Source organism: Maniola hyperantus, chromosome 27 (assembly GCF_902806685.2).
Source record: "Maniola hyperantus chromosome 27, iAphHyp1.2, whole genome shotgun sequence".
Lineage (NCBI taxonomy): Eukaryota > Metazoa > Arthropoda > Insecta > Lepidoptera > Nymphalidae > Maniola > Maniola hyperantus.
This window is the reverse complement of record NC_048562.1, coordinates 5,594,998-5,621,877: the sequence shown is the minus strand read 5'-3', so window position 1 is coordinate 5,621,877 and position 26,880 is coordinate 5,594,998. Positions and strand designations below refer to the sequence as shown.

Below are 26,880 nucleotides of genomic sequence, written 5' to 3'. Positions count from 1 at the left end.
AAAAAAAATCTGAAATCCCCTGATATTAATATTTCGGTTTGTAACGACACAACGACTTTTATAGACTGGAAATGGGCCGCCATTTTTTTTAAACATGCTCGTGGTGTCGTTGAATTAATTAATTATTATTTTTCCTCCATCCAAAATCAAAATCCTTACCTACTGATTGCAACAGAATTACACAATAATATCAAAATATAACGTAGGTAGGTGCCTATAAGTATATTCGCGAGATTAAAGATTACAGAGCTATTAGGAAATTATCAATAAAATTGAAATTAGTAATTATAATATTAAAAATAAAATTGTAATCGGAGTTGCATCTTTGTTATTATCAAGATTTTTTTGTTTCAATTTAGATAGGTATTTTTTATTGCCTGTACCTACGTACCTACCTTTTTTTTATTCAGATACAAGCTAGTCCTTGACTGTAATCTCACCTGGTGGTAAGTGATGATGCAATCTAAGATGGAAGCGAGCTAACCTGGAAGGAGTATGGCAGTTTTAAGTATTTCATATTAAACCCCTACCCTTTGGTTTCTACACAGCATTGTACCGGAACGCTAAATCGCTTGGCGGCACGGCTTTGCCGGTAGGGTGGTAACTAGCCAAGGCCCGAAGCGTCCAGAAATATACCAGAAATTTAGAAATTATAAAATTCCAACCCCCTGCCTTGAATCGAACCCGGGATCTCCCACTAATAAGACCACAGCGCTTACCACTGCGCCAGGGAGGTCGTCAACCTATAGTCATTAAGTAGTTAAATGCGTTATAGTAAAATCCGGTTACTTATATCTAATCAGTACCCTTATCATAAACGCGAAAGTGTGTTTGTTTGTTGGTTTGTCCTTCAATCACGTCGCAACGGTGCAACGGATTGACGTGATTTTTTGCATGGATATAGATTAAGACCTGTAGAGTGACATAGCCTACTTTTTATCCCGGAAAATCGAAAAGTTCCCACGAGATTTTTAAAACCTAAATCCAATGATTTCTACTTATACTACTATACAAGCTCTGTGGCCTTAAATTATTGCTCACCGAGTCTGGGTCAATTCTCCCTGACTGATAGCACGACGTAACGATGAATAACACGACAATTATTACCATTGTTTATTAGTCAATATATTATTATTTTGTATTACCGATCAACAATATTTGTATTAGGTAAACGTTTTTTTATGTGAAAACAAGTAAATAACTCATGAGAAATACAATTACGCCATGAATTCTCAAAGTTTGTTTTGCAACTTCGTGTATGTATTCTTGAAAAAAACCAGTTACACGATAAGGGACAAAAAATAGGTTAGCTGCGTCTCTGTTTATCACATTAGTAACTTTATCTGTGTTCTCTTTTTAGTGCGAATGAGAAAGCAAAAGTTCCTGCATGTACCTTTATTACTCCATCTACGCCCTGACTCGTTTAGTCCACGTCTATATTACTTTACTAGCTGATCCCCGCGGCTTCGCCCGCGTAGATTTAGGTTTTTAAAGATCCCGTATAGCCTATGTCACTCAGGAATAATGTAGCTTTCTACTGGTGAAAGAATTTTTAAAATCGGTTCAGTAGTTCTAAAGATTACCCCCTACAAACAAACTTAACGACATTACCTCTTTATATAATAAAAATAATACAACGGGCCGTGCAGCAGAAATCGTAATATTTTAATTTCGCCATAACTTCAAAACCAAACGTCCAATTTTAATCATTCAAAGACCAAATATTATCTCCATAAACTGTTCTTAGTGATGAAATCATTTATTTTGATAAGGATTAATAGCATGAGTAAAATAAACGCGTTTAAATGTAGTCCAAAAAAAATTCAAGATTTTTAAATAAAAAAATGGTTGCTGTGCCTCACTCGACATAGATGGGTATAGTGTGTCGCGGACTTTTTTGTAGATATTTATAAGATCTACAATTAATTAGAACATTTTATGGTTCTATCTTTTATAGTTTAGGCAGCGTACGCAAAATAAGTAACTTTTCTGGTTGATTTTTTACACCTTGTGTCCGAAAAACCCAAATATCTTACGGAACCCTATTTTTTTCCAAAATAAAATATAGCCTATGTTACTCGTGGATAATGTAGCTTTCGAATGGTGAAAGAATTTTTAAAATCGGTCCAGTAGTTTTTGAGCCTATTCAGTACAAACAAACAAACAAACAAACAAACAAACAAACAAACAAACAAACAAACAAACAAACAAAGTTTTCCTCTTTATAATATTAGTGTAGATATATAGTGTAGATGGTCCAGTGCACTCTTTTGTAAGCCGTGAACATAGAAGTAATTGAATTGATCACGAAAAAGATACATCTAAAATCATAACCGGAAGGATTAAAATCATAATTATTTATCTGTACCATACCTTACCTTATCATAATACATGAAAGGGAAAAGAGCGAAGATAAAAGAAAATTACAAGATTTTATCACAAACATAAATGATCGATATTCAATTGATTTATTGTGACGCTCATAAAGTGAGATTACTATCACTGCACTTTATAGGTACCTAGCTATAAAAACGGAAATAAACACTATATTATGCACAATTTGCACAAATACCTAACTAAGAGCTTACAGGGTGTAACCAAAACGCTAGCAAAAACTTAGCGTTATTGTTGTACTTATAACTACCTAACTAAACACAATCCAATACCATTTGCCTCATATTTAGGGTTCCGTACCTCAAAAGGAAAACGGAACCCTTACAGGATCACTTTGTAGTCTGTCTGTCTGTCCGTCTGCCTGTCAAGAAACCTACAGGGTACTTCCCGTTGACCTAGAATCATGAAATTTGGCAGGTAGGTAGATCTTATAGCTGACATTTAGGGAAAAATCTGAAAACCTTGAATTTAGGGTTAGATCACACAAAAAAAATTAAATTGTGGTCATGAACTAATAATTAGTATCTTCAACTTTCTAAGTGAGTGACTATATCAAGTGGGGTATCATATGAAAGGTCTTCACCTGTACATTCTAAAACAGATTTTTATTTATTTTTATGCATCATAGTTTTTGAATTATCGTGCAAAATGTTGAAAAAATACGACTGTAGTATGGAACCCTCATTGCGCGAGCCTGACTCGCACTTGGCCAGTTTTTTACTTTAAATTTAAAAATAAATAAAAAGTCGACCCCTGGGCCAAAGGTGCCCATCAAGCTGGCAGCATTGCCACGCTGAATGGCGATGGACAACCTTTGGGCCTGGAAAACCAAGCATAAAGTCGTTGCTTGGTACCTACAACATGAATTCACTATGAACACTTCCTGAATCTTGATGACTTAGGCGGCAGTAACCCTGCAGCATCAGGAATGAGGAGTTGGATCCAGAAATTTTTATGGGACCACCATGGAAACATCCCCTGTGGTGTCATCCCCACATAGCCCTGTTAAAAAAAAATTTTGCTAATCGGTCCAGAAACCTTGAAAAAATCGATGTACCTACATAAAAAAACGGGCCGAATTGAGAACCACCTCTTTTTTGAAAGTCGGTTAAAAATAAATTACGATTACTTCCGCCGAAAATTCCGGTAAAATAAAATATAAACAATAAAATTAACAATAAACCACAAGAGATAAGTTACTCATTTTATCGATGAGTCTAACCTTTGAAACAACTAATAAACGTATTAGTTTTTGATAACATGGATGGATGACTACCATAATAATAATTATTATAGTAAAAAACCGGCCAAGTGCGAGTCAGACTCGCACACTGAGGGTTCCGTACTACAATCGTATTTTATCGACATTTTGCACGATAAATCAAAAACTCTAATGCCTAAAATAAATAAAAATCTGTACAAGTAAAGCCCTTATATATGTTGTTAATTTAACATAATATTATGTTTAATTTAACATATTATGTTAAATTAAAAAAAAATAGCAGCACGTAATTTTCCATATGATTGATAAAAAAATTACGAATATACGTCATAATAATATCATACCTTCGATATAGATTATCCTCAGAGATAATAAAGCTAATAGTCTAGATAATGCATAAGATAAAATCTTAAGAATCATTTACCTACTGTATTAATGACAAAGGCAATCTTTCTATAATCTAAATATATGAAAAGAAAGGTGACTGACTGACTGACTTACTGACTGACTGACTGATCTATCAACGCTCAGCTCAAAGTGAAATAGGGGTTTGAAATTTGTGTAGTCTACGCGGACCAAGTCTCAAGCATAAGCTAGTATACTGCATAAAGAGCCAGCGCGTGCCCGACCTTCGTTATTTTATAAAAATGAAAGTTTCACGAATTACATAACACTTTTCTTAAAAAACTCTCTCCTTCATTACAGCTATGCGATTGGCCATGGAACGTGAAATGTCGACTCACTGGAATCGAGAACGACGGTGACACTGGTAACGACACTGGTGGAAATGAAAATGACACTGGTGGAACTGAAAATGACACTGGTGAACCTGAAAATGACACTGGTGGAACTGAAAATGACACTGGTGAACCTGAAAATGACACTGGTGAAACTGACAATGACACTGGTGGACCTGACAATGACACTGGTGGAAATGACAACGACACTGGTGGAAATGAAAATGACACTGGTGGAACTGACAATAACACTGGTGAAAGCGGAGATAATGGAGGAGGCACTCACGTAGATGAAGATGGTAATGAAGGTAGTGGGGGAAGTAACCCAGAAACACTGCCCAATGGCTGTCCGACAGACTTTGATGTACATTTGTTGTTGCCTCACCCGACGAATTGCTCCAGATTCTACTATTGCGTAGATGGGGAGAAGCGGGAAAAGATCTGCCTTTCTGGTTTACACTTCAACAAAGTTCTGCAGGTAATTGAAAACAAATTATTGCTAAAATTAGTACCTATATTAATTAGTTTATTCACTGGGAAGATCGAAGGAAAGAGACCCCACGGACGTAGAATAGTATAGAATAGAATATATTTTATTCAAGTAGACTTATTACAAGTGCTTTTGAATCGTTAACTAGTTTAATTTACCACTGGTTTGAAATGCCGTTCCTACCGAGAAAAACCATCAAGAAACTCGGTGGTTGCTCTTTTCAAGTGATCAATTTACAATATTATTATACCATACTGTACAAGCAATTGCAGCCCCGTGCATTGTTGGAGCGAGTCAAATCCAAGCTTTCTTATAACTTAAATTTATTTGAGTATTTATAGATCTATTATTTGAACATTGTATAGATACACCGCTCCAACCATTAGCCATGCTAATCTATATAAAGTTCAAAGTCCTGACTGACTGACTGACTGACATATATATCAACGCACAGCCTAAACCGCTGGTCCTAAAGACGTGAAATTTGGAGGGTCTATTCTTTGTAAAGAGTAAGTATCCACAAAGAAAGGATTTCCACCCCTAAGTGGGTTAAATGGGGGATGGAAGTTTATATGAAAGTCCGTCATTTTTCAAGTTATTTGCATGAAAATTGGGTATTTGGGTTCTCGTTCACAAATGAAGAAATACGTGTTTCAGTATTTTTGGAAAATTCACACATAAGGGTGGTAAAATAGGGTGAAAGTTTGTATGGGAAAGTTTTAATTATTAATAATATTATTAACTTGAAATTTGGAACGTAGGTTTTTTTTGGGGTTAGGTGTCACATCAATGGTGTCAACTAATAAACGACTATGAGAAAATCCCCCCTAAAGGGATGAAATGGTTATTCGGTGCTGTTCAGGGTGCGCGTCCTGATGTTATAATGTTTGTTTCTGAAAAAAAATGCCATTTGTTTCCTGTAGGCCTCGCGGGCGAAGCCGCGGGCAGAAGCTAGTATAGTAATAACATTTAATTAAGTACTTAGGAATGGGGAAGTCAACCTAATGTAATACAGTATTTTACTAGAATAGAGGTTGTCATGCGTTCATACGTTCTTACTAAATTTACTATTTTTTTAATTTTTTTTATTCATATACAAGTTAGCCCTTGTCTGCAATCTCACCTGGTGGTAAGTGATGATGCAGTCTAAGATGATAGCGGGCTAACCTGGAAGGGGTATGGCAGTTTTTATTAAACCCATACCCCTTTGGTTTCTACACGGCATCGTACTGGAACGCTAAATCGCTTGGCGGCACGGTTTTGCCGGTAGGGTGGTAACTAGCCACGGCCGAAGCCTCCCACCAGAAAATGTAAAGGGCATACCTTAAATAACTAAATATAGTTTTTTGTTCAATTGGTTTTAATTTTTTTTACAGACATGCGACTGGCCTTCAAGTGCTGGTTGTGCAGAAGGAGGTGGTGGTGGCGGAAGTGGTGGTGGTGGTGAAAATGGTGGAGACGGTGGTGATGGAGATAATGGCAGTGGCGGAGAAAACGGAGGCGGTGGTAGTGATGGTAGTGAAGGCGGAGGTGGAGGTGGAGGAGGTGGAGGAGGTGGAGGAGGTGGAGGAGGTGGAGGTGGTGGAGGAGGCGGAGGCGGTGGAGGTGGAGGAGGAGGCAGTGATGATGGCATTGGAGGTGAAAATGGTGAAGATGGTAGTGATGGAGATAATGGTGGTGGTGGTGACGGAGGTGGCGGTGGCGGCGGAGGAGGGGGTGGTGGAGGAGGCGGCGGTGGGGGTGGAGGAGGTGGAGGTGGAGGAGGAGGAGGCAGTGATGATGGCATTGGAGGTGAAAATGGCGAAAATGGTAGTGATGGAGACAATGGCGGTGGTGGAGGTGGTGGTGGAGGTGGAGGTGGTGGCGGCGGTGGAGGTGGTGGCGGCGGTGGAGGTGGAGGCGGTGGAGCCGGAAGTGAAGGAGAAAATGGCGGAAATGGTGGTGATGGAGACAATGGAGGGGGAGGTGGCGGAGGTGGTGAGGAATGGCTACCACATGGTTGCCCTATCAACTCCACCGACCAACTGTACTGGTTATTTCCACACGCGAACTGCTCCCGATTCTACGCCTGCGAAAATGACCGACTGGTTGAAAAGGAATGTCCAGCTGGCTTGCACTTCAACCCCAGATTTCGGGTACTGTACAAGTTATTCGTATATTTTTGCTTCTCTCTTAAAAAAAAAAAAAGAATATTAGCCATGTTAAATGACTAATATTTTTTTTTCTCTCCAACTAAGCGTCAGGCTTGTGCTAGGAGTAGGTACGACAATAGTGCAACGGGCGGGGTTTGAACCGTCGACCTTTCCACGGTCCACTAAAGGTAAGTACTAGGATAAAGAGGGAAAGAGGGAACGTCCGCGTGGATTCAGGTTTTTTAAAAATCCCGTGGGAACTCTTGGATTTTCCGATGAAAAGTTGCCTATGTCCTACCCCGGGATGTAAGCTAATCCTGTGCCAAATTTAATCAAAATCGGTTAAACTGTTGGGCCGTGAAAGGCAAGCAGACAGACAGACAGACACACTTTTGCATATATTATATTAAGTACTAGATGATGCCCGCGACTTCGTCCGCGTGGAATTAGGTTTTTAAAAATCCCGTGGGAACTCTTTGATTTTCCGATGAAAAGTTGCCTATGTCCTACCCCGGGATGTAAGCTAATCCTGTGCCAAATTTAATCAAAATCGGTTAAACTGTTAGGCCGTGAAAGGCAAGCAGACAGACAGACAGACAGACACACTTTTGCATATATTATATTAAGTACTAGATGATGCCCGCGACTTCGTCCGCGTGGAATTAGCTTTTTAAAAATCCCGTGGGAACTCTTTGATTTTCCGATGAAAAGTTGCCTATGTCCTACCCCGGGATGTAAGCTAATCCTGTGCCAAATTTAATCAAAATCGGTTAAACTGTTGGGCCGTGAAAGGCAAGCAGACAGACAGACAGACAGACACACTTTTGCATATATTATATTAAGTACTAGATGATGCCCGCGACTTCGTCCGCGTGGAATTAGGTTTTTAAAAATCCCATGGGAACTCTTTGATTTTCCGGGATAAAAAGTAGCGTAGTATGATGTGTTAATCCAGGTTATTATCTATCTCCATTCCAAATCCGTTCAGCCGTTTTTGCATGATTGAGTAACAAACATCCACACTTCATTTATAATATTAGAAGGATTAAATTGTTTTACAAGTCATTGTACCTACTTACCAATTTTCTTTCTCATATTGGCAAATAAAACAGTATTTGTTTGTATAATTTTGTCATTTATAAGTGACTAGCTTATGCTCGCGACTTCGTCCGCGTGGACTACACAAATTTCAAACCCTATTTCACCCCCTTAGGACTTGAATTTTCAAAAATCCTTTCTTAGCGGATGCCTACGTCATAATAGCTATCTGCATGCCAAATTTCAGCCCGATCCGTCCAGTAGTTTGAGCTGTGCGTTGATAGATCAGTCAGTCAGTCAGTCAGTCAGTCAGTCAGTCAGTCAGTCAGTCACCTTTTCCTTTTATATCTCGACTCTAGTATCATAAGGTCGGATGTGGATTTTTGCTACTTTTCAGGAGAGCCAAAACAAAAATGCTAGGGAAATCGGGTCATAATTTCTAAACTACTAGAGATACAATTTCAGTTGTTTTTGTAATATTTAACTCTTAACTGTACCTATCATTAACCATTACTAGAAATACTTTATCATTAAAAAATAAAATATAAACTCACAATTTCTTCAAAATGGACGATATGCGACTTTATGCTGGTAATATTCGTAACTGTGCTAAAAAATTGTGTGCATAAGTTGTAAACCGACTTTATGGCTGCAATTTTTACTATTACAAATTTGAAATAAAAGTCGGATCTATTACTTAATATTTCATAATACGTCTTAACTGATTATACATAAGTAATATTCGGACAAAAGATCACAGTAGTTAGCTCACAAAAATCATTTAGGAGTTTTGTGAGATAGCAACAATGTACCTATCAGATTTTTCTGAAACTGATTAGTTAGATCTGAAACATAATAATTGCATTCGCCCGATAGTCTGACCATTGCATCCGTGTAAACCTTGTGACTTCTGAATGAATGAAAATAACATTTACAAATTCACAAATAAAGCCCATTAATTAAAAACAACGGCCAAAAATTGGAAAAAAATTACAAAGTAATTAGAAACCTACAGTGGGCCAAACATTTTTTGTGGAATTGCATACATGACGGTTACATCAATATAGCTAAAACATGCCAACATAGCCTGATTTTCCTTATAATGATTAGGTACGTAAAGTAAGAATGGAGGTCAGCAGGTACCTACTGCAAAAGTTGGTTATATTTTACAGTGGATAATGGTTTCTCATTATGTCGTATATTGGGCGAAAGCGGGGAAGAATTTTAAGTTTATATGTACCTATAACATACTAATGAAATACAAAAAAGTCTTCTTTAAAGTAGTTTTTATAAAATAATAACACTCAGCATTATTGCGTTAGTTGTAGCCAGGTAATATATTCCGAAATCTGAAAATCCCCGCCGTTCTTATCTTTTTTTTTTGATATAGAATAGAATAGAATAGAATAGAATAGAATAATGTTTATTCGAGGTATATAGGTGGTACATGGTGTAGGCAATATCGTCCTGTACAGCAGTGCAACACCTCGAACAGGTAGGCCACTCAGCTTGTGTTGAGACGTCGGGCCCCTCAGACACAAACCTCTAGAGCAAATATCTGAGGTACCAGTTGCCCCAACGCTGATTTTCAGTGACCGCCTTTTAAATATTACCTAAACGTCAGTGGCATAGAATACATAAAGTTGGCGAGTAAATGGATAAATAAAATGAAAAGTGTTTACAGTTTTTAAATTTAAAGTGATATAGGACATAAAAGAAGAAATAAGAAATAATACATTGAAAATAGATGTTGTAAATTGTAAGAATAGGAAAATTGTACGATAGTTTTTTTTTTTTGTAAGTATAATAAAGAAAAAATAAAATAAAATAAAATAGCTCGCAAGGTGTGGATGAGAAAGTAAAGTTTGGTAAGATAAATAAATTAAATAAATTTTGACTAAATCTGTAACTTTTGAATATTTAAAAGATGTTTTTTGAATTTTACTTTAAAAGCGCCAGAAGTCTGAAGGTTTCTATAAGGTGGAGGAAGGTTATTCCAACATTTCGTTGCATTATACTTAAAACTACCTCTGAAAGCCGCAGATGCATGACGCGGCATAAGGATTAAATATGCAGCTGCCCTGGTATGGTGAGTGGTATGAATATCACTTGCCCACTGCAGTTTATGGTATAGATACTGAGGAACTTGGTATTTTATAACCCCAAATAATAAAACGGCAAAGTGTAACTGTCTCCGGTACTCCATTTTCATAACTCCAGCATTATTTAAGAATGGCGTGACGTGAGTACGGGGTGGTATTTGAAAACAGTAACGAGCGCAAGCATTTTGTACCTTTTGGATAAGATTCTTAGTGCGAGCTAGTAATCGTGGACCGATGACAATGTCTACGTAGTTCAGCTTAGATAAAACTAAAGATTCACATAGTTGAATGCGCACATCTGTTTTAATAAAAGGTCTTATTCGATACAAGACCTTGAGACGGTAAAAGCAGTTTCTTACTGTGTTAAGTACATGCTTTTCAAATCGGAGATTTTCGTCCATTATCACACCAAGATTACGTGCCTCAGTAACGCGTTCAATGTCTTCGCCTTGTATTTTTACGGTAGGTCTTTTACCAGAAATTTTTTGTATTTGAATTTTGTTCCAAGGATGAGATATTTGGTTTTAGTTGGATTTAACACCAAGCAGTGAGACTCTGACCATTTGGCTATGTTGCTTAGATCTTCGTTTAGCTTATCCATAGCTTCATAGGTCTCATTTGGTGCAAACGATATATAAATTTGTATATCATCCGCATACATATGATAATGACAATGACGGATCGATTATGACGTCTGCGCAGTATAATATAAATAATAGGGGACCTAATATGGAACCTTGGGGCACACCTCTAACTACTGGTTTGTATTGTGAATTAGAGGTAGAACCGTCATCATGTTTTAACTCTACTGTTTGAATTCTGTTACTCAAATAACTAGCAATCCAATTTACAGCTTCAGGGCTAAGACCATAATATTGCAATTTGGCTAAAAGGAGTGGCACATTAATTGTATCAAATGCACGTGAGTAGTCCAGCAATACAAGTATCGTGCCCTGTCCTGCGTCTTGTGCACTTAAAATGTCGTCCACTACATCGATTAGGGCGGTAGACGTACTGCGATTTTTTCTAAAGCCAGATTGCTTGATAGGCAATATGTTGTTAGATTCAAGAAAATCTGTGAGTTGCTTACATATTACCTTTTCAAGTATTTTGGACAAACAGGGTAGGATACTTATAGGACGAAGATCCTTAAATTCAAGAGGGTTGACCTTTTTAGGAATAGGGCGAACTATAGCTTTCTGCCATGAAGCAGGGAATACACTAGTTGTAATTGACTTGTTAATTATATTTGTTATAATTTCAAAAGTATAAGGAAGTATGGTGAGTAGCATATCAAGCGAAATGCCATCTGCACCAGTAGCATTGGATTTAAGGGAACGTAATATTTTTGAGACTATTGTGTGATCAACGGTTTTGAAGGAGAAAGTTTGTGTCCCAAAACGAGTTGAAACGTAATATTCTATGTCGGAAGATGAAGCTTGATCTCTACCTGGAATGTTAAGGAAGTGACTGTTTATTGTTTCAGGAAAACTGAGTGCGACTGGTAAGGCTTGATCGTTTTTATTTTTTATGTTAACGTGACGTTTCACGTGTTTCCATAAATAAAGAGAATTTTAACATTATTATTAATAACATTGTGAAGTATACTGATTTTTCCATATATATGGCCTTTTCCACTGAGTACTTTAAATCTTTGTAGAATTCAATATGATAATCTTTCTTAGTTTTACGTGATTTGGCATGTGCTTCATCTCTTCGTCTCATCATCAGCTTAATATTATAGGTCACCCATGGGTAATGTGAATCTTTGATAAGACAAGGTTTAAGAGGAGCTAAGACGTCAAATACCCATAAGACACAACTATTAAAGGTATCAACCATATCATTTATATTTAGAATAGAATTTACCTCGTCCCAATCAATTAATAGTACATACTTTTTTAGTTCGTCTGTATCAATATCCTTTATATATCGAATGTAAGCTCGTCGCGTTAAAGACTTCGCCTTGGGAATATTCAGTTCGCACGAGATAAAAGCATGGTCACTGAGCGTGCATACATAGTCAACCCATATGCCTTCCACGTTTACATCTGAGCATATTAGGTCAAGCAAAGTCTCACTGTGACTAGTGAAGTGCGTGGGGTTTATTACATGTTGCGCCATATTTGTAAAAGTCAAAAAGTCTTTAAACATTATTGTACTTATATTATTTGTATCCAAGTAATTTATGTTAAAATCACCTAATAACAGAATATGATCATAGTATGGGAGGGATCCAAATGTGTCAGTCAGAGCGTCTATAAATATACCTACACTTAACCAGGGAGGTCTATAAGCAGTTCCAACAATGATAGTCTTACCGTTTATGTTGATGCTGAGCCACATTTGCTCTACATTTGTAGTATTTGGGTGAGTTATAGTCCTCGCACACAGACCGCGTCTTATATAAAATCCTACACCTCCTCCACGAGAGCGTATCTCAGCGGAACGCGGTATATGTCTCAGGAGGTAGCCCGGCACAACCGGCGCGCGCCCTTCCTCCCCATCCCGTAGCCAAGTCTCGTTAAGTGCAAGTATATCAACGTTATGGCGGTCCATGGCGTACAGAAACTCATCATGCCTAGTTCCTAGCGAGCCTGCATTAAGGAAACCAAATCTTATATTACGTGATTTAAATTTAAATAATATAATAAAATAGTGTAATTATCGTACAACGAGCCATTCAATAGATAAATGAAGTATTTAGAAGTAAAAAATGAATATGAATATTGTATAATAATATAATATATAAGAGATATGAAATATTTAAGAAGAATCAGTACCCGTATTGAGTCATAAAACCTATCCTTGTGTGTAACACTGCCGTACAGGTCCGGTACATAAATTACTGATATAACAAACGGTCCTGATGTATCACCTTTGTAAAGGGATGTGGTCTTTAAAAATATGTTGTAGTGCCAAATCAAACTTATCAAAAAGTTTTGTTTCCTTCGCATGTTCTTGTAAACTGTGACCAATCTCTTAGTTTATTATAATCTGCATTGTTTTCAGCTGTTCCCTTTTTTTCTATTTGTGCATGGATTACATCTTACTCCACGTAGGTACATGTTGCATTTTAGCATAAAGCTTGTGATTTATCACCTTTTAGTGTGGTAATCCTTATAATAATCATAAGTAAGCCATAACGATTATCATGCTCCGATTATGACCGACACAATTATCAGACCACAAAGTCAATTCTTCAACAATTTCGAGAATACTTTGTTTCTTCTCTAGTAGATTAATGAAGACAAGATACTGTTTTATTCCTTCCGCTGCAGCTGATGTTTTCAGACCACATTAAAGTAGCAACACTGCTGGTAGCATCATGAATCGTTTTTAAGGTGCAGAAACTACGCAGGTATAAGGATTTACTGTTAGTCAAATCTGGCATTGCCACTTTTGTAATAAAAAAAATACTTTCTGCTTTCTTGAAAATTCCATTGCTTCTGTTTCGACTGTTCTTTTTAACAGATACTTTTTTAAACTGTTTCTTTCGTGTTTTAATTAAGTTTTTTATTTTTTTACTTTCACTTTTATTAGTTGTTTAATTAATAAATTAATTTATACTACATTTATATTTAAATTAACATAATCTAAAGCTTCCTATAATAAGGTATGTTTCGTTAGAATCACTATCATCACATATTGTAGGTGCCTTATAATTTCTGCTCTCGATTAATATCAAATTCGGTCGATTATAAGACGGGTAAAGAAGAAAAAAATTGATTACGTACTCTAATTTTTTAAGGCTACCTTAAAAACTAGGGCAATACATTTTTGAACTGATGATTTGAACTATGATTCATAAAAAACACCATAAATGCACGGTTTTTTGCTTAGTGGGGTATTATTATATTATATGTTTAGATTTCCATGGTGTGATTTTCGTGGTCCTAAAAGATTTTCTAGTCTACATTTTCAAAATGTCTTCAGCTTTATTCTGGCTCTTTACTTTTTTCCCGCAGTTTAGTCCAAAATTTTGGTGAAATAGGATGGATCTCTTACCTATTAATCACATCAACTTTAATGTAGTCACAAACAAAAAGCTTTATTTCAACTTACTTCCATGAATTTTATTGCAAAATTATTTATATTACAAGGCAAAAAGTCTTAAATGATTCACAGTCCAAATATTAATACAAAAAATTCGAAGCATAACATCTGTTGTGATTTTACCTAACAAAATTATTACATATTTTAGAAGCAGAAGTGCGTAACTGCAGTACCAGCTAGTATTACAAATAAACTTATTTCGTAGCATAATGGTCGAACTCAAAATACATCTATCATTTTTCTCCATTGCTTTGGTGCATACATACGCAAGTCAAAAAATATAATTATGGTTCTCCAAATTTTTAGAATGTGTTCAGATACGACATTATGCATGTATTTATCTTTGCAACGAAAAGAGATAGAAATACTGGTGTCAGCTTGGCAGAAAGAGCCCGAAATGCTCATTACCTTTATGTAAAAAAGTGAGTTTGGTCGGAAGTACACATCCGACCTTATGATACTAGAGTCGAGAATTATATTTAGACTAGCTGATGCCCGCGACTTCGTCCGCGTAGAATTAAGTTTTTTAAAAAGCCCGTGGGAACTCTATAATTTCCCGCGATAAAAAATAGTCTATGTCCTTCCCCGAGACGTAAGCTAAGTCTGTACCAAATTTCATCAAAACCGGTTGAACTGTTGGGCAGTAAAAAACTAGCAGACAGACAAACAGACAGACACACTTTCGCATTTATAATATTAGTATGGATATGGATAGTATGGATTATTACTGACTGAAATTTCACATTTAAAAATTGTTTTTATAGGTATGCGACTGGCCATGGTTTGCTCTTTGTGAAGATGGAACTGGTGGAGGTATAGGAGGAGGCGATGGAGGAGATGGTGGCGGCGGTGGTGATGGTGGCGGTGGAGGTGGAGGTGGAGGTGGAGGTGGAGGTGGAGGTGGAGGTGGAGGTGGTGGCGCAGAATGGCTACCGAATGGCTGTCCAGCTGATTTGTACGAGCATTGGCTGCTTCCTGATCCAACGAACTGCTCCAGATTCTTCTATTGCATACTCGGCACAAAGCATGAACAGATGTGCAATCCTGGCCTACACTTTAACCCCGTACTTCAGGTAAAGAAACGCATTCAAATATTTATTTTTTTTAAATTTTCGAATGAAAAAATAAACAACGCAGACAAAAAGGGAATGTTAACTAGTATAAGTCCCGCTAATTGCTTATGCGTGTGGCCGCCATTTTAGTGACGTCATCAGTAGACTGAAGTTTCGAGCTGATGGTATAGCTTCATTTCGGCTGACGTTAAAATAACGTCATTTCGATGTTAATGACGGACTTAGTAAAGTAAAATGATCAGTAGGTAGGTACTTAGCTCAAAAATAGGTGATTTTCGCCCATACGTTTTGGCAATTTATTTGATCTCTCCTACAACTTTTCAATGGGATCTTGACGTTTTAACTGAACATTCTGTATAACATAATATCATTGGATATTGTTTTTTTTTAATTCAGATACAAGTTAGCCCTTGACTGCAATCTCACCTGATGGTAAGTGATGATGCAGTCTAAGATGATAGCGGGCTAACCTGGAAGGGGTATGGCGGTTTTTATTAAACCCATACCCCTTTGGTTTCTACACGGCATCGTACCGGAACGCTAAATCCCTTGGCGGCACGGCTTTGCCGGTAGGGTAGTAACTAGCCACGGCCGAAGCCTCCCACCAGACCAGACCAGAAATTTAGAAATTATAAAATTCCAAACCCCTGCCAGGAATCGAACCTGGGACCTCCCACTAATAAGACCACAGCGCTCACCACTGCGCCAGGGAGGTCGTAAAAGGTCAAAGGTGTTATGTTAAATAAGGGGGCGTCCATAAATTACGTGAGATGTTTAAGGGGGGGAGGGGGTCGAGTCAAATCTCATCTAATCTTACGTTGGAGAGAGGGGGGCCTCGGCAAATATCACGCAATTTTTTTTCTGATTGAGACAAAAAAAAATACTATTTTGGTTCATTTAATCCAGATTGTACACGCTTAAGATTTAATCTTAAGCGTAATCGTAATACGATTAAGATTATTCACTAATTCGTGAAATACTCTCTTCTCAGACCTGGGCGCGTTTGGAACCCTCGTAGCTTTAGTTTTAAGTTTGCGTAATAATTATCACCACTATATCTTACAAATCTAACACCATACCAGACCATCAATAAGAGTAATTTATTACCTATTTTGAATAAATCATTTGAGTTTGAGTTTGAGTTTGAATAAAATAATTTCATTCAAGTATCCAACGCGTTTACGTAAGAGACCCACATTTTGAAAAATCTCACGTGAGATTGGGGGATGGGGGAGGGGGTTGAATAAAATCTCACGACATCTCACCAGGGGGGGAGGGAGGGACAGAAAATTCAAAAAAACACCTCACGTAATTTATGGACGCCCCCTAACTAATTAAGGAACATAATCCAAACGTCAAAGTGATAGGTAGGTCCTAGCACAGACAGAACTCCGAGTGGCAGTGAGGTAGGTACTAGCACAGACAGAACTCCGAGTGGCAGTGAGGTAGGTACTAGCACAGACAGAACTCCGAGTGGCAGTGAGGTAGGTACTAGCACAGACAGAACTCCGAGTGGCAGTGAGGTAGGTACTAGCACAGACAGAACTCCGAGTGGCAGTGAGGTAGGTACTAGCACAGACAGAACTCCGAGTGGCAGTGAGGTAGGTACTAGCACAGACAGAACTCCGAGTGGCAGTGAGGTAGGTACTAGCACAGACAGAACTCCGAGTGGCAGTGAGGTAGGTACTAGCACAGACAGAACTCCGGAGTGGCAGTGAGGTAGGTACTAGCACAGACAGAACTCCGAGTGGCAGTGAGGTAGGTACTAGCACAGACAGAACTCCGAGTGGCAGTGAGGTAGGTACTAGCACAGACAGAACTCCGAGTGGCAGTGAGGTAGGTACTAGCACAGACAGAACTCCGAGTGGCAGTGAGGTAGGTACTAGCACAGACAGAACTCCGAGTGGCAGTGAGGTAGGTACTAGCACAGACAGAACTCCGAGTGGCAGTGAGGTAGGTACTAGCACAGACAGAACTCCGAGTGGCAGTGAGGTAGGTACTAGCACAGACAGAACTCCGAGTGGCAGTGAGGTAGGTACTAGCACAGACAGAACTCCGAGTGGCAGTGAGGTAGGTACTAGCACAGACAGAACTCCGAGTGGCAGTGAGGTAGGTACTAGCACAGACAGAACTCCGAGTGGCAGTGAGGTAGGTACTAGCACAGACAGAACTCCGAGTGGCAGTGAGGTAGGTACTAGCACAGACAGAACTCCGAGTGGCAGTGAGGTAGGTACTAGCACAGACAGAACTCCGAGTGGCAGTGAGGTAGGTACTAGCACAGACAGAACTCCGAGTGGCAGTGAGGTAGGTACTAGCACAGACAGAACTCCGAGTGGCAGTGAGGTAGGTACTAGCACAGACAGAACTCCGAGTGGCAGTGAGGTAGGTACTAGCACAGACAGAACTCCGAGTGGCAGTGAGGTTAGGTACTAGCACAGACAGAACTCCGTAGTGGCAGTGAGGTAGGTACTATCACAGACAGAACTCCGAGTGGCAGTGAGGTATGGTACTAGCACAGCAGACAGAACTCCGAGTGCAGTGAGGTAGGTACTAGCACAGACAGAACTCGAGCTGGCAGTGAGGTAGGTACTAGCACAGACAGAACTCCGAGTGGCAGGAGGTAGGTACTAGCACAGACAGAACTCCGAGTGGCAGTGAGGTAGGTACTAGCACAGACAGAACTCCGAGTGGCAGTGAGGTAGGTACTAGCACAGACAGAACTCCGAGTGGCAGTGAGGTAGGTACTAGCACAGACAGAACTCCGAGTGGCAGTGAGGTAGGTACTAGCACAGACAGAACTCCGAGTGGCAGTGAGGTAGGTACTAGCACAGACAGAACTCCGAGTGGCAGTGAGCCATGAAACCATGTGACTAGCGTTATATCGACTGAACAATAATCCATACTTCCTTACTAATATTATAAATGCGAAAGTCTGTCTGTCTGTCTGTCTGTCTGCTAGCCTTTCACGGCCCATCCGTTCAACCGATTTTGACGAAATTTGGTACAGCGATAGCTTGCATCCCGGGCAAGGACATAGGCTACTTTTTATCCAGGAAAATCTAAGAGTTCCCACGGGACTATTAAAAACCTAAATCAGCTAGTGTACAAATAATTTTTAAATACACAATAAAAACTGCCAAACCGGCAGGTGTCCTTGAAGTGTAAGTAAAATTACATTATTTGGTTACAGATTTGCGATTGGCCTTGGAATGCTGGCTGTGAAGGCGGAAACGGTGGAGGTGGAGGAGGAGGAGGTGGTGGTGGTGGTGGAGGTGGTGGTGGTGGAGGAGGCGGTGGCGATGGAGGAGGCGGTGGCGATGGAGGAGGCGGAGGTGATGGAGGCGGTGGTGGAGATTGAGGCGGTGGAGGTGATGGAGGTGGAGGAGGTGGTGGAGGAGGAGGTGGAGGAGGTGGAGGTGGTGGAGGTGGTGGCGGAGGTGAAGGAGAAGACGGCAATGATGGTGAAGATGGAGGCAATGGTGGTGGCGGTGGAGATGGAGGCAATGGTGGTGGCGGTGGCGACGGAGGTGGCGGTGGTGATGGAGGTGGCGGAGGTGGAGGTGGAGGTGGTGGTGGGGGAGGTGCTGGTGGTGGTGGTGAAGATGGTGGTGATGGAGAAGATGGAGGCAATGGTGATGGCGGAGGAGACGGAGGTGGAGGTGGTGATGGAGGTGGAGGCGGTGGCGGAGGAGGTGGTGGAGGTGGTGGTGGAGGTGGTGGAGGAGGCGGTGGAGGTGGCGGTGAAGGTGGATGGCTACCCAATGGCTGCCCTGCCGACTTCACCATACACTGGCTGCTGCCGCACGCCAACTGCTCCCGATTCTACTACTGTATAAATGGCCAAAAAAGTGAACAAGAATGCCAACCCGGCTTACACTTTAACCCCGTCCTTCAGGTAATTATATTAGTAACTCGAACTTCGTACCGCCTAATAGTCGATTCTTTTTATTTTAATAATATAACAATTATTATTCCACTCCTGTCTTTCTACTATTTTTGTATGACTTTGTATTTTGTAGCTTCTGCTTCTCCTTCTTCATCTTGCTTCATGCAAGATCCAGTTTTAGCTTCATTGTCACTATCTGCTTTGTATTCTTATTATAATGAGGTATAAACTGTGTATTGTGATTTTCTAGTCGTCTAAATTAATGTATCTGACTAACTTTTATTAATTTGCAAAATATATAATAGAGATTTATTTGGATAGTGTTGAATTTATATTAGCTTTACAATCAACTGGCGAACTACGAATGACTTTATTATTCTTTATTACAGACAAGAATATTTTCATATTTGTAAATTATTTTTTAGGTATGCGACTGGTCCTGGAATGCTGGTTGTGAAGATGGAAATGGTGGAGGTGGTGGTGGTGGAGGAGGTGGAGGGGGAGGAGGAGGAGGCGGAGGAGGAGGTGGTGGCGGAGGAGGCGGTGGAGGCGGAGGAGGTGGCGGCGGTGGTGATGGAGGCGGTGGTGGTGACGGAGGAGGAGGAGGTGGAGGTGGTGATGGCGGAGGCGGTGGTGATGGAGGAGGCGGTGGTGATGGAGGCGGTGGTGGAGATGGAGGCGGTGGTGGAGATGGAGGCGGTGGAGGTGATGGAGGCGGCGGTGGTGACGGAGGCGGTGGTGGTGGTGGCGGCGGAGGTGGAGGAGGAGGTGATGGAGGAGGCGGTGGTGATGGAGGAGGCGGTGGTGATGGAGGAGGCGGTGGTGATGGCGAAGGCGGTGGTGATGGAGGCGGCGGTGGAGATGGAGGCGGAGGAGGAGGTGGAGGAGGAGGTGGTGGTGGTGGAGGTGGCGGTGGAGGTGGAGGTGGTGGAGGTGGTGGTGGAGGTGGCGGTGGAGGAGGATGGCTACCCAATGGATGTCCAGCTGACTTCACCATACACTGGCTGCTGCCGCACGCTAACTGCTCCCGATTCTACTACTGCGTAAACGACCAGAAACGTGAACAAGAATGCCAACCCGGCTTGCACTTCAACCCCGTCCTTCAGGTAATTATACTTGTACTATAACAATTATTCATTACTAGCTGATGCCCGCGACTTCATCCTCGCCTATGTGTTGATCCAGGGTATATATAATCTATCTCCATTCCAAATTTCATCCAAATCAGTTCAGCCGTTTTTGTGTGCTTGAGTAACAAACATCCAAACATCCAAACTTTCACATTTATAATATAAGTAAGTACGGTTCTAGAAAGAAAGAAAGGAAAGAAACAAAAACGTGTATTCTTTGAAAAGTTGTACCCTCACATCACCAGTTGAACCTACCTAAGTATTTGGTTATCCTGGCGCATGTAACACTTGAACATAAGGCCCAAGGACCTCAAGCAAAAGAAGTGCCGGAATAAACTAAGTCATGTGTGGCACAACACGAAAAAACCGGCCAAGTGCGTGGCGGGCCACGCGCAGTGTAGGGTTCCATAGTAACAATCCTCAAAGATATAACTCCTTAACCTGTGAACCCTACTTAGCCATGATAGTTTTCCTTTAAAATTAATTATATATACTACTGCTGTGAATTTTGTCACGTTCCTATAAACTACCACTTGGCTTATAGAGGCGGGAGGAAACTTGACTCTAATAAAAATTTGCACTTTAAAATATCATACCTATTTTACAAACGGATCTAGAAATCGAAAAAATGATGTTGCCACACCCAAAATATTTTTAAAAGACCTATTCAACGATACCCCACCCTATGGGGCAGACGAGAAAAAAAAATCATCCCCACTTTACATGTAGGGGAGCTACCAAACAAAATATTTATCACAATTTTATTTCACCACTTTGTCGGCGTGATTAATATTTATACCCATGCCAAATTACAGATTTCTGGCACTAATAGTCTCTGAGATTAACTGAGGACGGACGGACGGACAGACGGACGGACATGGCGAAACTATAAGGGTTCCTTGTTTACTACGGAACCCTAAAAAAAGGTCCCAACTCAATACATAATGCTGTATGCCGCACATACACAAAAGCATACAGCGCTGTTTTTCAGCCGTTCTACATCTCTCTTTCTACTTTTCTACTCTTTTTGTAGGATTAATGTGAGAGCCAGTTTAAGCTTCTTTGGCACATGAATTATTTGTGACGATAATCTAAATATTATAAAAGGAAAAGGTGACTGACTGACTTACTGACTGATCTATCAACGCACAGCTCAAACTACTGAATGGATCGGGCTGAAATTTGGCATGTAGATAGATGACGTAGGTATCCGCTAAGAAAAGATTTGTGAAAATTCAACCCCTAAAGGGGGGAAATAGGGGTTTAAAATTTGTGTAGTCCACGCGGACGAAGTCGTGAGTCTACGTCATAATAACTATCTGCACGCTAAATATGTCGCCTGATCCGTCCAGTAGTTGGAGCTGTGCGTTGATAGATTACACAGTCAGTCAGTTAGTCAGTCATTCAGTCAGCTTTTTCTTTATATATTTAGATTACTGACTAAAATTGCTCATTACTAAATTATTTTTATAGGTATGCGACTGGCCCTGGACTGCTGGTTGTGACGGTGGTGGAGGAGGAGGTGGCGGAGGAGGTGGTGGCGGAGGAGGTGGTGGAGGAGGAGGTGGTGGAGGAGGAGGTGGTGGAGGAGGAGGAGGTGGAGGAGGCGATGGAGGCGGTGGTGGAGATGGAGGTGGTGGTGGTGGAGGCGGAGGTGGAGGCGGTGATGGGGGTGGTGGAGGAGGCGGTGGGGGAGGAGGAGACGGAGGTGGCGGTGGAGACGGAGGTGGTGGTGGAGATGGTGGTGGCGGTGGAGATGGAGGTGGCGGTGGAGATGGAGGTGGCGGTGGAGATGGAGGCGGCGGTGGAGATGGAGGCGGTGGAGGAGGAGGCGGTGGAGGTGGTGGTGGAGGAGGAGGAGGTGGAGGTGGTGGTGGAGGAGGCGGTGGAGGAGGATGGCTACCCAATGGATGTCCAGCTGACTTCACCATACACTGGCTGCTGCCGCACGCTAACTGCTCCCGATTCTACTACTGCGTAAACGACCAGAAACGTGAACAAGAATGCCAACCCGGCTTGCACTTCAACCCCGTCCTTCAGGTAATTATACTTGTACTATAATAATTATATTATTTTATTATTCTACTTCTCTCTTACTACCTCTCTACTCATTTTGTAGGGTTCATGTAGGAGCCAGTTTAGGTTTCTTTGACATTTGCATTATTTTGTGAAGATAATTAAGTACATACGGTGAGGGGTAACACTCTTATAAAGTTTATTAAGTACACAAAAAAACCGACTTCCAAAATCACTACAAAGTAAAAAAAAAATTACAAAAAAAAAAAAAAAACCGACTTCGATACACAAACACTAAAAATTGAAAAATAATTTAATTTATTACCGAATATATTATGTATACAAGAGTTAATATAGTTCCATAATAATACTTTTTGGTGCCGGTGCCAATTAGCTTTAGCTGCGCGAATCGTCTAGAATTCATATTTTTATGAGACTCCACAATGGCACCTCATTGGCACCGACCCCAAAAAATATTATTATGGAACTGTATTAACTCTTGTATACATAATATATTCGGTAATAAATTAAATTATTTTTCAATTTTTAGTGTTTGTGTATCGAAGTCGGTTTTTATTTTTTTTGTAAAAAAATTTTATTTCACAATTTTTAGTGGTCCCATGGAATTATGCTATAACTGGTTAAAAATCTACTGTTTACTAAGCTATTACACTGATCGCGAGCAATTTACTCTTATCCGTTGAGGAGTTCCAGTATCTATCTTCGAAGATGTTCATCAGATCTTCACCAAATTTAAATGGGACCAACTTTGAAGTATACCCTTTCAAACAAAAAAAGAATTTTCAAAATCGGTCCAGGCGTCTTCGAGTAATCGGGGAACATACATAAAAAAAAAAAAAAAAAAAAAAAAAAAATAAAGATTCCGACGAATTGAGAACCTCCTCCTTTTTTTGAAGTCGGTTAAAAATAACTTTTGTTACCTACTTGTTTCCACACGTATAGGTATGTTGAAGTCGGGCGAGCTAGACGCTTTGATTAGTTTTTTTTATGCTCACCCGACTTCAAACATACGAGTACATACCTACACGTGTAGAAACTAGTAACAAAAGTTATTTTTTACTTTGTAGTGGTTTAGGAAGCCGGTTTTTTTAATTATTTTTTATTTTAGGCTTTTTAGTGTAATTAGTCATTGCTTGATACCTAAAATATCAATTCACCATCAGAAATTCCCGAATCCCCACGGCTTAGGAGTTCAGTATCTTGCAGCATCAGCATTGAGGATTTGAGATCCGAATTTCAATGGTGTAATATATGCTTGGCACCAAAAATAATATTGCGTCATCCGTAGAACTATAGTTTAGGAGTGCTGTACCCTACATCATCACGGTTGAGGAGTTGGGACTTGGAGTTCAAACATAAAGTCGTTGCTTGGTACCTACAACATTAATTCACTATGAACACTTCCTGAATCTTGATAACATAGGCGGGCAGTAACCCTGCAGCATCAGGATTGAGAATTTGGATCCAGAAATTAAAATGGGACCACCACCTTAACATCCACTGTTGATTAAAAAAAAATTTTGCAAATCGGTCCAGAAACCTGGGAAAAATCGATGTACATACATTTAAAAAAACGGCCGTTTTTTTATGTACCAATGGGTTTTTTATGGTTTTTTTATACCGTTTTTATGGTGGTGGTTCTCACCACCGCCTTTTTGGAAGTTGGTTAAAAATATATCGATTTTGTGTTGAATATAATATACTAGCTTTAGAATCAATTACTGGCTACAATTGCTAATTTTAAAATTATTTTTATAGGTATGTGACTGGCCCTGGAGTGCTGGTTGTGAAGGTGGTGGAGGAGGAGGTGGCGGAGGAGGTGGAGGAGGAGGAGGTGGTGGTGGAGGAGGTGGAGGAGGTGGTGGAGGAGGCGATGGAGGCGGCGGTGGTGATGGAGGTGGTGATGGTGAAGATGGAGGCAATGGTGATGGTGGAGGAGATGGAGGTGGAGGCGGTGATGGGGGTGGTGGAGGAGGCGGTGGGGGAGGAGGAGGCGGTGGGGGAGGAGGAGACGGAGGTGGTGGTGGAGACGGAGGAGGTGGTGGAGGAGGTGGTGGAGGAGGTGGTGGAGGAGGTGGTGGAGGAGGTGGTGGAGGAGGCGATGGAGGCGGCGGTGGTGATGGAGGGGGCGGTGGAGGAGGAGGCGGAGGAGGAGATGGAGGCGGTGGTGGAGATGGAGGCGGTGGTGGAGGTGGAGGTGGTGGTGAAGATGGTGGTGATGGAGAAGATGGAGGCAATGGTGATGGCGGAGGAGATGGAGGTGGAGGCGGTGATGGGGTGGTGGAGGAGGCGGTGGGGGAGGAGGAGACGGAGGTGGTGGTGGAGATGGCGGTGGCGGTGGAGATGGAGGTGGTGGTGGAGATGGAGGTGGAGGCGGTGGAGGTGGTGGAGGTGGCGGTGAAGGAGGAGGTGGTGGAGGTGGCGGTGGAGGTGGCGGTGGAGGAGGATGGCTACCCAATGGATGTCCAGCTGACTTCACCATACACTGGCTGCTGCCGCACGCTAACTGCTCCCGATTCTACTACTGCGTAAACGACCAGAAACGTGAACAAGAATGCCAACCCGGCTTGCACTTCAACCCCGTCCTTCAGGTAATTATACTAATGCTATAATAATTATATTATTTTACTAGCTGACCCGGCGAACTTCGTTCCGCCTAACAGTCGATTCAAATTTTTTTTATTTTAAATATTATCAATTCACTATCAGAAATTCTAAAATCCCCACGATTTAGGACTTCAGTACTTTGCAGCATCAGGATTGAGGAGTTAGGATCCGAAGTTCAATGATGTAGCCTACTGATGATGGTGATGATGCTTGGTACCTAAAATAATTTTGCATCATCCGCAGTTCCTGAAACATTATAGTTTAGGAGTGCTGTACCCTACATCATCAGGGTTGAGGAGTTGAGACTTGAAGTCTGAGAATAAAGTCGTTGCTTGGTACCTACAATATGAATTCACTATGAACACTTCCTGAATCTTGATAACTCAGGCGGGCAGTAACCCTGCAGCATCAGGATTAAGGAGTTGAATCCAGAATTTTTTATGTGACCACCACGAAAACTTTTTTGTTGATTTAAAAAAATAAATTGCAAATCGGTCCAGAAACCTCGAAAAAATCGATGTAGAAAAAAGAACCACCTCCTTTTTGACAGTCGGTTAAAAACCAATGACCTTGAAATATTTACGGAACAATTTTTAAAATATCCCCTTTCTAACAAAAAAAGAATGAATGAAATCGGATTACGCGTTAATGAATTACAACTCGGTATACATTTTAACTTTCATCCCCTCTCCTACGGGAACCATGCTGAATTTCGGGATAAAAAGTATCCTATATTCTTCCTCATAGTATGACCTCAAATCGTACCAAGTTTCATTGGAATCCATTCAGTAGTTTCAGCGTGATGCGCGGCCGTGATACAGACAGACAGACGGACAGACAGACAGACAGACAGACAGATAGACAGACAGACAGACAGACAAAAATGAAAAAAAAATTACAGTTTTGGGTTCAGTATCGATTATAGAGTGCCCTCGAAAAAAAATTTTCAAAATATCTTTAATGTACAGAATTTGACCTGTTACAGTTTTATTATAAGTATTGATTATTCTACTTCTCTCTTACTACTACTACCTCTCTACTCATTTTGCTCATAAAGTCGTTGCTTGGTACCTACAACATTAATTCACTATTAACACTTCCTCAATCATGATAACATAGGCGGGCAGTAACCCTGCAGCATCAGGATTGAGAAGTTCAAATCGGTCCGGAAACCTGGGAAAAATCGATGTACATACATTAAAAAAAACGGCCGTTTTTTTATGTACCAATGGGTTTTTTATGGTTTTTTTCCTTTTTGGAAGTCGGTTAAAAATATATCGATTTTGTGTTGGATATAATATACTAGCTTAGCTTACTGGCTAAAATTGCTAATTTCTAAATTATTTTTATAGGTATGTGACTGGCCCTGGAGTGCTGGTTGTGAAGGTGGTGGAGGAGGAGGTGGTGGAGGAGGAGGTGGTGGAGGAGGAGGTGGTGGAGGAGGAGGTGGTGGAGGAGGAGGAGGTGGAGGAGGAGGTGGTGGAGGAGGAGGTGGTGGTGGAGGAGGAGGCGATGGTGGGGACGGAGGTGGAGGAGGAGATGGAGGTGGTGGTGGAGATGGCGGCGGTGGTGGAGATGGAGGCGGGGGTGGTGACGGAGGTGGAGGAGGAGATGGAGGCGGTGGTGGAGCTGGAGGTGGAGGTGGTGATGGAGGCGGCGGTGGTGGCGAAGGAGGTGGTGGAGGTGATGGTGGAGGTGGAGGCGGTGGCGGAGGAGGTGGTGGTGGTGGTGGAGGTGGCGGTGGAGGAGGAGGTGGTGGAGGTGGCGGTGGAGGTGGCGGTGGAGGAGGATGGCTACCCAATGGATGTCCAGCTGACTTCACCATACACTGGCTGCTGCCGCACGCTAACTGCTCCCGATTCTACTACTGCGTAAACGACCAGAAACGTGAACAAGAATGCCAACCCGGCTTGCACTTCAACCCCGTCCTTCAGGTAATTATACTAATGCTATAATAATAATTATTATTATTCTAC

General features: G+C 41.0%; 1 protein-coding gene and 2 long non-coding RNA genes across 3 annotated transcripts in view; all 3 read left to right on the top strand.

Moving 5' to 3' along the window:
* LOC117994604 (uncharacterized) overlaps positions 1 to 26,880 on the top strand; it is a 33,884-nt gene that overhangs the window by 4,928 nt on the left and 2,076 nt on the right. Inside the window, exons 4-15 of the mRNA XM_069508045.1 lie at positions 4,322 to 4,831; positions 6,220 to 6,274; positions 6,327 to 6,943; positions 14,936 to 15,244; positions 18,435 to 18,576; positions 18,622 to 19,139; positions 19,556 to 19,643; positions 19,675 to 20,063; positions 21,783 to 22,127; positions 24,099 to 24,536; positions 24,587 to 24,721; positions 26,300 to 26,710. Of these exons, the coding sequence (XP_069364146.1) occupies positions 4,322 to 4,831; positions 6,220 to 6,274; positions 6,327 to 6,943; positions 14,936 to 15,244; positions 18,435 to 18,576; positions 18,622 to 19,139; positions 19,556 to 19,643; positions 19,675 to 20,063; positions 21,783 to 22,127; positions 24,099 to 24,536; positions 24,587 to 24,721; positions 26,300 to 26,710 (3,957 nt within the window). The remainder of the gene's footprint in view (positions 1 to 4,321; positions 4,832 to 6,219; positions 6,275 to 6,326; positions 6,944 to 14,935; positions 15,245 to 18,434; positions 18,577 to 18,621; positions 19,140 to 19,555; positions 19,644 to 19,674; positions 20,064 to 21,782; positions 22,128 to 24,098; positions 24,537 to 24,586; positions 24,722 to 26,299; positions 26,711 to 26,880) is intronic.
* LOC138404313 (uncharacterized) lies at positions 22,145 to 24,090 on the top strand. The gene is made up of 2 exons (XR_011238314.1): positions 22,145 to 22,300; positions 24,056 to 24,090. It is a non-coding gene; the product is annotated as an uncharacterized lncRNA (long non-coding RNA).
* Positions 24,727 to 26,291, top strand: LOC138404312 (uncharacterized). The gene is made up of 2 exons (XR_011238313.1): positions 24,727 to 24,888; positions 26,257 to 26,291. It is a non-coding gene; the product is annotated as an uncharacterized lncRNA (long non-coding RNA).